This window comes from Monopterus albus, unplaced genomic scaffold, assembly GCF_001952655.1.
Source record: "Monopterus albus unplaced genomic scaffold, M_albus_1.0 scaffold143.1, whole genome shotgun sequence".
In the NCBI taxonomy this organism is placed as follows: domain Eukaryota; kingdom Metazoa; phylum Chordata; class Actinopteri; order Synbranchiformes; family Synbranchidae; genus Monopterus; species Monopterus albus.
Window position 1 is genome coordinate 764,907 of NW_018128023.1, and position 13,869 is coordinate 778,775.

Below are 13,869 nucleotides of genomic sequence, written 5' to 3' on the forward strand. Positions count from 1 at the left end.
ACCATGCCACCAGACCGTCCTCCTCCCTCCTATAGGCTGCTTTGTCCCCGCCAGTGAGGCGTCCTATCACTGCGGTGTCGTCCACGAACTTTAAGGTATGTGTGTGTATGTTTAATATAAGTTAATGTGGCAAGATAGGTTTTCTGTTCAGTTTTACTGACACTGCTGCAAAACACTGAGGTACTTGACATCATGGACCGATTGTGACAGAACAGGCCCCTGAACATAAATATGAAAGGCAATCATAGAAGCAAGATGCCATTCTGAACAAAGACTCAAAACATCAGACCATGCAGCCGTGATTCTTTTGTCTCTCTCTGTGGTCATTCTGCTTGTCTTTAATTACATTTTGTATTTCTTTTTTCTGGTTTTGCATTGTTTTGTGTTCATGTTGAGTTTTTGGGTTTATTTGTGGTTGTTTTGTGTGTCTTCCTGTTGTACATGGGTTTGTAGTTTTTTATTTAGTGTTTTATGCATCCGTTTGTAAATAGCTTTCATCCCTTTGTGGTTGTTTTGCATCTGAACACATTTTGAATAATTTGTGGCTGTTTTGGTTCATTTTACATCCCTTCAGGATCTTTGCATCTTATTGTAGATGTTTTTTTCTCTTTGTGATGATTTTTCATCCCTTTATGGTTGTAAGATGTCCCTTTTGATCATTTTGTGTATCTTTCTAAGGTATTTTAAAGGTGGTGAGCCTGTGGCACCTGGCCCCTGGGCATGTGCTAGACCCATTCAATAGGCCTCCACTACAGTGGCGCTCAATGTGCTTTTGCAAGTCAACAATATAATGTATACATATATACAATGTGAAAGTGGACCTTAGACAAGTATGTACTTCTTCTTTCGGCTGCTCCCGTTAGGGGTCGCCACAGCGAATCATAAGATGTACAAAGGTTATATTTACAGATTATTACATTGGCGGTTTTACTGTATCATGTTATTGAGGCATATATGGATTACCTATTCATAAAAGCGGTAACACGGGGTATTGCTACTTTTTGCCTAAAATATCTGCATATCCTTCGGGGGACCTTTGAGAAAACCTACAAGATGTTATGAGATCTACATTAATGTGAAGAGGCATCTGAGAAGAGACCGGAGATGACGTCAGAGTGCAGTATATAAACACAACACTCACTTCGCGCGCCATCTTTCTCTGAACAACAAGCCGTAAAAATTATTGTGTAAAGCCATAGCAGCTTCTTTCTGTCAAGCTATTTGATATTATTTGCTATACTGAACAATGAGTGACATTGAGGATGAGAACTATGAAAGACGGGTAAGTAGTTACATCGAATTCTAACAAATATCTTTGTTTCTGCCTTTTGTATGTCGGTGTGGCTGCCAATAGAGAACACAAATGTAACGTTAGCTTAGGCGAATTCCCTTGTTACTGGTAAATTTAAATATGAGCTAATGCTAAATTGATTTTTTTAACATCGATGTTACATGCTTTGTTGACTAGTGTCACTCGTGTTAGAAACGCAGAGAAGCGCTCTACATTTGCCTTAAGCCAATGTTATAGAAAGTAGCTATTTTTATATTAACGTTTCTGTTAGCAAGACTGCTAACGTTAGCTACAAGCAACACTTCTCCACCGACAACTACCTAACAAGCTACTTGGTGTTAGCTATTACTGTCACCTGGGTTAGAACACCATGGACTTTGCAAAATGTTTTGTTTGTGCATTTTCGGCTAGAGTTATTGCACCTCACTCATTCACATTTGAAGTTAATAAAATTTGTCTGAGATGACTGTATGACTACCTTTACCTTTTATGCGGAAATTAGTGCAGCCATTACTACTCATAGTTTTTGTTTCGCTTGTTTTAGCATATCATTATATTAGATGTATATTAGTCCCAAGCCACTCTTTCTTCTCTGCATTCAGACTCCGAAGTAGCAAACTAAGTATGAACCATCTATGTAACATATAACCTCAATAATTCTAAAAATGGTGATTTAACCTACACAATTTCTATTATATTAAAAGTTAACGTAGCAAGAGTGTAATTGTACTGCATTCAGTGTCCTTTTCATTTCATTTAAAATTTTATGAAAATTTTCCTTGTTTTAAACCAATGATCTTAATTTTTATTAAATGTTCTTTTTTCATTAAGGTTATTGATCGTGAAGGATATGAAGAGTTTTATCCAAGAATGATGAAGAAAATTTTCAAGATAAAAGAAGGCTAATGAAAACATGTACAGAGCAGAACATAGAAGTGGACAGGGAGGAAATGTGACGGAAGATTGGTGTCAGATAGAAGCGCTTGTAATGGCTAAAATGAAACTGGTTTCAATTTGGGTGAAGAGAGGAAAAACAGACCTGGGATCAGAAAATGAGAAAACTGAAAAAAGAAGAATGAAGAAGGATAGAAATCCTGAGAGAAGGGAGTAGCATGTAACGAATCTGGAAGAATGAATGTGTCCCTAGGTTAAGTAAATATACTATTTGTGTCACAAATATCTTTTCTTTACCATACTCTCATTCTGTTACATAAAAATGCATGTTACCTTTTTCCCTTGATGGACCAGGTGGACATGGAAATAGCCTAGACCTGTCACATACATTTGTTAGATATGGTTAATAATATGTCACCTTGTAAAGCAATGATGTATTTATGGAAATTCTAAGATTACTAACCCTTTCCTCCACAGTACATAAGATTTTAGACATGTCTATTGTGTGCAAAATACTCTACCACATCTCACTATTATGTGCTTGATTGTGTTTCTATGCAAGTAAATAAATGAATTTGTCCATGAGATATTTGCTAACATGTTGCTATGGCAATAGGGGTCACTCTCCCAATCTAAATCGGATCGTGGGAGCCCAGTTCGGGTCAAGTCAGAGAGCAGGTCCGGTTCCCCAAGCCAGTCACGAGCCTCCAAACACTCCGAGTCCAGATCCCACTCTCGGTCAAAATCTAGGTATGTTGTTTTAATCGTGTGATTTCCTTTCTGATAGGACAATATTGTATTATTATACCCCCCCCCCCCCTTTGTCCCTTGTCTCATTAAATTCCATGACTCCCTTTCTCTACTGCTTGTTTCAGATCTCGTTCTAGGCGGCACTCTAATCAACGCTGTAGCCATTCACGCTCTCATTCCTATTCCCATCGGAGGAAGTCCCGCTCTCAATCTTACAGCCCTGAAGATCGGCGCAGGAGGAGCCATAGCACTTCACCTATGTCGAACCGGCGCCACCACACTGGCAGCAGGGTGAGTGTATTGAGATCGGAATATATGGCTATACAAGTTAAACCAAAGGACACTTTGTGTATATTCACACACACACTGACCGTTTGAGCATATTGTTTAGATTTTTGGAAATATTGGCGTTCTGCACAGCTTAACCTGTAATTAGTGAGGACATGAGCATACATGGTATGAAGAGCATTGATGGATCAAATTCACAATTAGTTATGCTCAAAACATTCTGAGAAGAGAATTTTTATTTATTTATTTTTTGAGAAGGAAGTTGTGGGGAAAATGTATGAATTTCTTGTAAATAAAAAAAAAAAAACTTGACTAGGCTGGATTTAAGTCATTTTTCAAATGATTGTGATTAATGCAGTGGGAAACCACTTTGACATGACATTTAATAACCCCTTTTATTAACATTCCCCTCCTTTTATTATATCAACAGAGCCATGACTTCACAAAAGAAGGATACAGTCATGGTGGTGATGCTGATGTTAGGGTATGTTGACTTTCTGACATTTTTGGGAAGAGTAATGTAATGTTTGGGTCAAAGGTGATGTTCCCACTGTAGTACTATGGATAAAGGGATAAATGTAACCTAGTGAAAATAAAAAATGAATTGTATATTCAGAGATTGGGGCTGATTTGTAATCACTATGGCATATTTGACAGATTTTGACATCTGCAGTGTGCATTGGATCACTTACTGAATTAAAGTGAACAAATTAATAATCAAATAGTTTTATTTATTTATGGGTTAGGTTGACAATATACACACAACATTGTTGAGTTATCTTGAAATTACATAGATGTGTGTTTTCATTTTTAACTGATGTGGCAGATTTTTACGTGACGGTTCTGGTCTTAAGTACCTGAAGTGTCACTTAATCACAAAAACAAGTTGCGTAACGTCCGTAATGCCAGTGCAGATGGGATGTAACATAAGAAGGCAGTTTTCCACTAATGGCTTTGGAAATAAATATGTACCAATGTTTCTGACATCCCTCAGACAAGGAGGGACAGCTTTAATATAAAGAATGCAATAATGTGTTATAATTATATCTGGTAATAAATCAAAGGGTGTCAAGGTGGAAGCAGCAGCATGTTTGGTATATCATTTTCCCATAGTCCTGAACTGAGAGGAATACTGCTTCAATAATCTTCTTTCTGCAGCTGAAAGGAAAGTTGCTTATTTCTATATAAAAAGGCCATGTTTCTGATGCAGGTTATCAACTCAAGAATCTGACATTTAAAATGTTTGTGTATCTATCTATATGCAGAAGGGTGTTTTGTGAAAGTAGGAATATTTGCCGATTTTCTGATTCTGTGTGGTAATTTATTCCGTGTGGAGGATGCTCTAAAGGTAACTGTACTTTTGATAAAATAATTTTTAACCCTGGGGATTATTTAATTACCAGTACTCTAAAATTCCATCCAATAATTATGAATTTGATCTGGAAATTCCAGTTGGTCAGAGAAAGAATATTATACCTGATAACATTACTTTCTTTATAAATAAAAGTAAACATAACAAAGTCTGACATCTACAGGGAACCAGGGCAGTCTAATATGCGTTTCCATAATTCCGTTACAGTATGGACATCCTAAGACTAATCTTGCTGCCTTACTCTGAACCAATTGAGTGTTTGGGCCTTGCTTGATTGCTGCAGAGCATGATTGAACAGTACTCCAAGTGAGATAGCACTAATGAATTTACAACATTTTTCATAATTAATGTAGTAACGCAAACACTTTCTAGCAACCGCTATAGCTCTTCAGATTTTCAGTATCGATATGCTGAGACCAGGAGAGATGGTGATTAAGTGTAACACCCAGTAACAGTAATTGACGATATTTACCTTATCTTGGTTTACTCGAGCTAAATAACAGATTTCTAATGAACATTATCAGTTCAGTTTCTGGGTCAAGTTAAAGGCATACGTTGGCTCACTGTGTAATCATTTTCATTGAATGTTTGTGAATGATCTATAAAATATTTTATCGTTCTAGTATCTAACAATCTTTTAAAAAATATGAATAGACAACACTAAAATAACACAATCATTAAAATAGACATAAGAACATTGTCAGACCAATTTGCTTAAACCCTTATCAGCAAAATTGAACATTTTGCATCTTTGGTTTAACTACTGTTCGGTCATATTTCAAGACAGCCATGTCCCCTCTAAAAGCAATGGCAAACCAGGAATTAAGTTAGATTTTCAAATCAAGCAAAAGGCGATTGAAATGGTTTTGCAGTATGTATCTTTTTGAAAGCAGTTGTAAGGGGTTATTAAAGCTGGCATAGTTTGCCCACTAATCATTTACTGTTGGACTGGTACAACAGGAGATGCTTGGAGGGAGAGGTTTTGGTACTGCCTCGTAAAATTGTGCATAGATACTTGCCTTCTAGTTGTAGTTCAGTGACTGCCTTAGTTGTAAGCCAGAAGTCATAATGCATCCACTGTAGTTGGCATGTATTTTCTCCCCCACAGTAAAAACTGATCAGAAGCATACAGTGTGTAAATAAGGACATTCTGAATGAATTCAGGAGATTTTTATTTTTACATTTTCTGTGCTTGAGTTGTGAAAAGATATAGAAAGATATCTACAACCTGTGCCCCCATTGCAGTAAACATGGTACATATTGTTGTGTGCAAGAATCATGTTCCTTGGCTGCTGCTTAATGAGCTTACTAAGCTGAACAGTAGTGCTGTCTGTACTATTGAGAACAAAGCATGTTGTGCATAGAAAATTCGGTAAATAAGATTTTGTATGTAAATAACTAGAAGGGTAGATGTGATGAGTCCCACGATCAACTCTGACCCTTATTGTTGACCCTTCCAGGCAAACCCGGACCCAAGCACATGTCTAGGGGTGTTTGGTTTGAGCCTGTACACCACAGAGCGCGACCTGAGGGAGGTGTTTTCTCGCTATGGTCCTCTGGCTGGGGTCAATGTTGTGTACGACCAGCGCACAGGTCGCTCCCGTGGCTTTGCCTTTGTTTACTTTGAGAGACTTGAGGATTCCAAAGAGGTATGAGAGATGTTTTATTTATTGGTCAAATGGCTAATGTTGACTCCTGGTCCCTGGACTCATTTGTTTTCTGTCTTTTGATTAGTTAATTGCATTCACCTGGGGTCTCACGGGTATAAGATTCCTTGATTACATGACTAGAATAAAAAGAGATGACTTTGGGTCCTGAAACGGGAATAAATACAGTATACTGACATGTATTGGACACTTAAGTGTAGTCCAAACATTGATTGCTTCCCTTTGCCACATTTTGTATTTGTTCACTTTAGAATATCATTTAAGTTTGACATCCATATATAGTCACTAGCACCTACATATTGTTCAGCACTTTGTTTTCATAGTTGTAGTACATGCAAGTTCTATGGTCTTCCACTTCAGACAAACCTTTTTTTTTTTATTAATTTCAGTGTGATTATACGAGTATGCCACTAGGTGTCTGCCTTGTCACAGATTCCCTCACCTTGAAGTTTTGTATATCATAGTAAGGCATTACTGTGTATAATGTAGCTTGACCTTTGTTAATTTAATTTTTACAGATCTTACAGTAGTCTGGTAGTAGCTTTGTCTTGTCCTCCTTTTTGTATTTCCTAGGCAATGGAGCGAGCCAACGGCATGGAGCTGGATGGTAGGCGCATCCGAGTAGATTATTCTATTACCAAACGTCCCCATACTCCAACACCAGGAATCTACATGGGCCGACCAACCCAGTAAGAACAGCACAAATGCCGAGTCTTGCATATCAGTTTCCTGTGTGGTATTCAATATTCATCATGCGAGGTCCCTAAGAAGCATACAGTAATGAAGTAAGATGGTGTATTGTTCTGATGTCAGAGCTAACTTGTGTAGTTTTGTATATAATTGTGTGGCCATTCTTGAAACGCATTGATTTCCAACAGCTTATCAGTGTTGATGTGATTGTGTTTCACAGGACATGAGACACCTTGTTTTTCTTATTTCAGCAGCAATGGTGGTGGTGGTGGTGGTGGTGGTGGTGGTGGTGGCGGCGGCAACAACAGCAGGAGGGGGAGGGACTCGTACTATGAGCGCAGTTATGACCGCTATGACAGATATGACGATTATGACTATAGATATAGGTGAGTAATAATTTGTGAGTGCAGTTGGTGTTGTACTGTTACATAGAAGAAAATGTATGAAACTTGTCTTTTTGCAGTCGCAGGCGCTCTCCATCACCCTACTACAGTCGCTACAGGTCTCGCTCACGGTCCCGTTCCTACAGCCCACGTAAGTGCGAAGAGAAAATGCGTACAACAGAAATTTTGTTGACATGAAATCAGACTGCTTATAAGATGCATCTTGAAACACATTCATGAACCTTAAACAGGTGAAAGCAGCAGCAATTTTAGTAACTTGTTTCTGCACTAATATGAACTTTGTTTTCTTTTTGCAGGACGATACTAAGCTGTTTCCTTCAACATTCAGCTTCTCTCCAATAATTGGTGTTTGATTCATCAAGATGTTTTCAGGGGGAGACATTTTGAACTAGCCAGACTATATCAGCTCATAGGTTTGAGGCAGTTCTTGTTTACATGCAAATAGAGGTATAAAATTTTAGGAATTTTTGATGCATCCACATTGTGAGCAAAGAACTGCTGATTACTGTTGCCTTTTTCTTAGACAGGCGTCTTTCCTTTCTCTTAATTTTCTGCAGCAGTGAAACCTTTTTTCTGTTAATGCCATTATTAGACTGTTAATCTGGTCCTTGTAATGACGAGGAATGAAAACTGGGTTTTAGTAAAGAATGGTGACACTTAATTCTGTATGTAAGTAAAGATAACATGATTGTCAGTGGTACCTCACTGAGTTTACTGGTAAGTAGCAAGTAAAATGAGGCTGTCAAATGAAGTGTTACTATGAGATCAATGGTTGGTTCTCTGCTCACATTCACTCTTATTTTTTATGTCAAGGAAGTTGTTTTGAGTTTCTGCTGAGTTTTATTATTGTGTATTTTTATTATTTCTTTATATGGAAATACAGATGTATGAAAACTAAAGTTTGTATGTTTTTCTGACTTGATGTGCATGAAATTGAAGTTGATCTTTGGTTGTAAAGTTAGGAGTTAAGCTGTAAGTTGAGTGGGTGAGGTGGGAAGACAGAATTTCACAGAACAAGACCAGTGCCAAGTAGTTGTGCATGATAAGTTTATGTTGATACTAATTTAAAGTAGTTGATCTGAAGCTAGTCTTTGAAATCACCATATAGTCTCAGAGTCCAGTTTTCTTCTTTTTCTGGGCTACATGAATGATAACATTCAAAAAGGAATTTATCCAGTTTTTATTTGATGACTTTTCATTGCCTACGATACAACATTCACATTTAACACAAACAAAAACAAACTTTCAGAGTATTCTGTAACTGGTTTAGAAGCATTCCCAATATGTGTTCAAAGGAAAAACAAGAGCTTGTTTTACTCAAAATGATTTTTGAATGCATGTTACAGTAATATTTATGGCACTATGATGTACTCCAATACTAAATTCATCATATGTTTGCTTTTACATTATGAAAAAGTGACAGAACACAGCTGTTTGTTCTGTGTAACAGAAGTGATATTCTTGCATTAGACAAAACTTTGCGGATTGCATCAATAGTCAGTTTTTGTCCCAGAGAGAGAGATAGGTATAGATATCTGACACAGTGGTGCAAGCAAGGAACTGAGTGGCTAATCACACCAGTAAACGTGAAGGAATGGAGGACTTTTTGTCTGTAGACCTCAGCCCTACCCATAAGGAACTTCATTCAAATGGAATCAGTAATAATTGCTGACATGTCATTGGGCCCCTCAGAATTGTGCATTCATTCATACTGACTCAAAGATGATTCTTAAGGTTCCAATGTAACCATTAGCTGGAAGAATACAAGGGTCAAAGTATGAGGTCTCTTCCAATAAAGACAACACTGTGCTCTATAGTGGCATGCCTGTGGTATACAGACATGCCACTTATATGTCACCTTTGATTTTTACATTAAGTGAACTTTAATCACCAGCACTCATTCCTGTACCTTAGCCAGTATAGATTTGGGTAAAGAAATGATAAAATATTATTCTTTGAAGTGCATTTTCATTGCAAAGATCAGGTGCACAGATTAAAGAAAATGTTAAAATACTTGATTTTATGATTAGATGTGAGTTTGTGTTCATTTATTTCTATTCCCGGAAGTTGCACCGTGATGTGTAAAGGCGGGCCATGTGCCAATAGGTTGACCCGCATGGGAGAGAATGGTTTTTTTTTTAATAATAGTGGCATTCCATGTAGCAATAACTCACCTGCAGAACTTGGGCTCAAACATTCAGAAGAAAGATACAAGTACATTAGTTTTTGGTTTAGAGAAAGGACAAGATATGAGTATTTAAACTCTTTGCATGGAGGAAGCAGTTTGCACATTCTACTTGATGAAAAAGATGAGCCAAATCATTCTTGCACCGTGGAGCAAATCTGTGACTAGATAAAATATACCATCTTTTCTCAGTTTTCCATAAACTTTATTATAAAGATTTACTGTAGAGGCCAGTGTTCGATAACAGATGAACACACCCAAGGTCTACACCAGGTGCAACCTGTAGCTCTGATATAATATATATGTAATCGGAATGAAACTGGGAGGATACACTCTTAAGGTACAGGACAATGTCTGAAAGTTAGCAGGCAGCACCATGTTTATGTATATGGTTTAAACACGGGATAGCTGAGTTTCTGATGATACAGAGGGTCCAGAAGAAATAGCATCTGACCCTTTTTTGAAATCATTTTAGTTTGGGTGCATCTAAAGTTCTTAGTGAGTGTAAGATGTTTTCTTAAAATGACATTTTTGGAGGTTAAATGCATTTGGCTTTATATCTAAATGAAATGATCCCAAACCCAAATAAACAGTTCTTTACTATGCCATAAATGTGTTTTTATTATTACTTTGTGACTTTGAACTAAATTGCCTGAACATAAAGATTTTATTAGCAATTTAAAAACTGCGTAAAACTTGCGATCAATGTTTTGCCTACATCTCAACACAAGTGGCAACACAACAAAAAATCTTGGTTGGCCCTGTCATAGCACTTGGTTGCTGGTTCAAAAACCCTGTTAAATCCACATTGAATAATTTGTATTTCTTTAAGAAGTTAATTACCAAAAGCATCAGGTTGACAGGTGACTACCTCCAACACTTTTACCTCAAGTTATTTTTAACATACATAAATAACAGCTTTATTTTTGACAAGAATTGGAAGAAGCCTTTTCACTTGAGTAGATATACTACATATTTCATTCCAAGTTAATCAAATCATGCACTTTATTTAACAACAAACATAATCTAAAGTAATTGTGAAAACTTGATGCACAACAATTTATGTTTCTCTCTTTAAGAAGAAATTATATTAAAGAAACGTATTGTTTTGGAGCTATTGAGAGAAATCAGTCTCACAGTTTAACTAATCAATCAAGGTGCTGAAACAAGTGAACAACAGCAGCTAGAAGGGATGTTTTCCTACATAAGAGACAAAGCATAGTCATTCAGCGTAACTGCAATGTGTGACAAAGTCTGAAGGTATTCATGTAACTCTGTGAAAACACCCATTTTCGTCAGACTTATGTATTGCAAGAACATGTGGTGTTAATTTAAACAAATGCTCCAGAGCAATGGAAATGCATCACAAAAAATACAAAAATCAGCAGATGTTTATTACAAAAATATATTTTAGTTGGAATTATGACAAATAAAAACAAGCTATTTCTTTTAAGTGCAGTCTGCACAGATTCAGATCACCTGCAGTTAAACAAATAGTTCATTAAAAATATAGAAATAGTTGTATAACAACAGTAGTTTGTATAACAAAACCATGATGGTATACATTAGGCTACTATTAACTGCCTTTTAAGCTGTTTTCAACCAAACAGGGGACAAATTATTTCCTTGTAAAGTATCTTAACAATTAAACAATGTTTTCTATTACTGATAGACCTAGACTGAGAAAACATTTCCTCACTAATTTCAAGGAAATGAATGTAAGTGACGAGAAATCAAGAAAAATGACAGTTTCTTTGAAAGTAAAAATAAAAGATAATAGCTATAATTTATTTAGCTCTTCAATATTCTGCCAGTAAACATTATCTCGTTATTTACTGTAAAAAAAAAAGGCATGTTCCCTGGCATGTGTTTTGAGGGCGCACACACCGCCATTTTCTAATGAGATGAAGGGTTTCATTCCATAGGAGAATCTGGGGGGGCTGAAAACATTCTCATTTTTGTTTTGGAGCCTATATGAAAGCACTCGAGAGTAATAGAAAACATATGTGTAGACCAAATAAGCGTTGCACTATCAACTATAGCCTAAAGACACTGTTTCCATTAGTTATTGAGGTTCTAGAGTCTCTTTAACATGGCGTTCGTCATAGTGTTCCCTGACTCACGTCCAAAGCGGTCAACCAGTGGGTGTAATGGTTAAACCTCAAGTAGAAAGAAAACATTGGTAAAAATCTGAATCGCCAAACAGCCAATAAAAGAAATAAAGCGACCTCACCGGAAACAGAATCCCTTGAATCAGTGTAGCCTAAAAAGGGTTAGTAAAAATGCCTTGCCCTTGGCGACGTAAACTATCTGCATCTTGGAGTGAGACCATCAGCTCAAAGTTGGGCTATAAGCTGCGTTTAACTTATACAGTCTACCTTCCCTCTTCTCTCCTTCTCTTCCTCTCTAGATATATCCCAGACTATGTTTAACCAGATCGATTTTGTCCAGTCCTTTCCTCCACTGACATTATCCGCAGAAATCTTCCCACATATGATGCGTCTCAAACTTTAAGTCAGTTTCCCCCTATGGAATTTGTCCATAGCGAGGAGCTCTGAGACTGGGGGCGGGGAGACTTTCTGTACATTCCTCAGCGATACATTCACTACTCCTCCTGCAGAGCCTGCAGCCACACACACACAGACCCACGCAGACGCACACAGACAGGCTGCAGCCATGCGTTCAGTTAAGCCGACAGAACCATTACGAGCACTCATGACTGCTGTTTCTATACGTTCATTCAAAAAATCTACAATATTTAAGGCACTACCCAGCAGGCACCGCACTTTCGCTTATGTGCTTTTCGTTATTTCATTTGTGGTAGGAACCATTCAAGCCAAGTAAACCAAGATATAAAAAATGTATGAGCCCAACTAGGGCAAAGGAAAGCGCTCAGGTTTAATCACTTCCTTATACAAGTTCATAGAAAAGGAAAATATGGATCCATCCACTGCGTAAAAAGTTATTAAGAAACTCTGTAGGAGTTGAAATTTGAAACAAATTATAGAACAATTCAAAGTTAGTAAAAAGTGGACTAAAAGTGATTTTAAACACTCCTTCTCTTTTCATCTAATCTATTTCTAAGAGTGCTATGTAAATATAAACACACGCTAAACATCCTGAAAAGGTAACATTTCTAAAAAAAAGATTCAGCTTCTGGTTCATGTTTCCTTCCATCTTTATGGCTTATGGCAAAGCCCAAAAGAGGGACCATAGGAGAAATGCGTATTTGGCGCGCTGATTCATACAGAATAGGCGAGTGGCAGAGCCAATGAAAGAGCGCGTTGAGGCCGAGCCAGCAGCAGTAGTACAGAGCACGTCTGCTGCCCTCTGATTGGACAGCCTTCCCGACCAACCAGAGAGCTGTGTGTGTTTGTTCAGCAGCAGAGGAGTAACCCCACTGAAACAACCATGGCCCTACCCTGAGCCAGTGGCTGAAGGGCCCACTGAACCAACAGTCTGTTTGAAACCTGCTTTACATGGACATGTCCATTCATTCGCAAACACTGCAGAGGACACAATGCTATCATTTCAGCTCCAAGCATAGCTCTTTGCATTGGCATTTGTGGGGCTACACTAGAGGTTACACCAACCTAAGCTCACTTTTGCACATTCTTGGTGAAATACAATTATACTCACTCATCAAAATGACATAGCAAATATAGGCTACCTAATTTGCAATGAAGGAAGAGGAAACTTAAATGATGCTATTATGTAACTTTTTTATGGCTTACATTTTACTTACTGGCTACAAGTAATACTAAACCTTTAATTTGCCACTTATAACAAGTCATATAACATAATGATAGGAATTAAATGATACCTACATGCCCACACATGATCCTAAATCTGTGTGAAACATTACACTCTAACCATATTTCAAATTATACCTTCACATGTGTGGTGTATTGAGCACACATAAACCCTTATGTAGCCTAAACAGTCTGAAGGTTTTAGACTTTATTGCTATACTATACCACATACTAAAATTAAACTATGCTACTAGCATTGAAACTGCACTCTGGACTTTACTGCTATACTATACTACATACTAAAATTAAACTATGCTACTATACAATACTGAAACTACCCAACAATCCTGCAATAAGCAGCACCTTTGTGACGTTTCAACTGTTTTGTTTTTGTTAAAACTATTGAAAGGTATTGATTCAGCTTCATGGTGCTTTTGGCAGCTACAGTTACAGTACAATTATACCATGTTATACTGAGAAGTGTTTCTATTTATATCAGTAAGGGCAGACTAAATATTCAAAACCCTACTCAGTAGAGCACAATACAGTTCAACAGATAAAATGTTTTCATCAAAA

The 13,869-nt window shown here is 37.3% G+C and overlaps 1 protein-coding gene across 2 annotated transcripts; it reads left to right on the forward strand.

The window, feature by feature from the left end:
• The first annotated feature begins 1,132 nt into the window (after positions 1 to 1,132).
• On the forward strand, positions 1,133 to 9,374 carry tra2a (transformer 2 alpha homolog). 2 transcript variants are annotated; one of them, XM_020614255.1, is made up of 9 exons: positions 1,133 to 1,282; positions 2,802 to 2,935; positions 3,061 to 3,226; positions 3,654 to 3,707; positions 6,056 to 6,244; positions 6,836 to 6,951; positions 7,207 to 7,338; positions 7,416 to 7,486; positions 7,653 to 9,374. In XM_020614255.1, exons 1-9 carry the CDS (start codon positions 1,247 to 1,249, stop codon positions 7,661 to 7,663), a joined length of 909 nt encoding a protein of 302 aa, XP_020469911.1. In that variant the 5' UTR covers positions 1,133 to 1,246; the 3' UTR covers positions 7,664 to 9,374. The 2 variants fall into 2 exon arrangements, with proteins under 2 accessions (XP_020469911.1, XP_020469910.1); XM_020614254.1 differs by having other exon boundaries at positions 1,134 to 1,282; positions 7,204 to 7,338.
• The last annotated feature ends 4,495 nt before the right edge of the window (positions 9,375 to 13,869 follow it).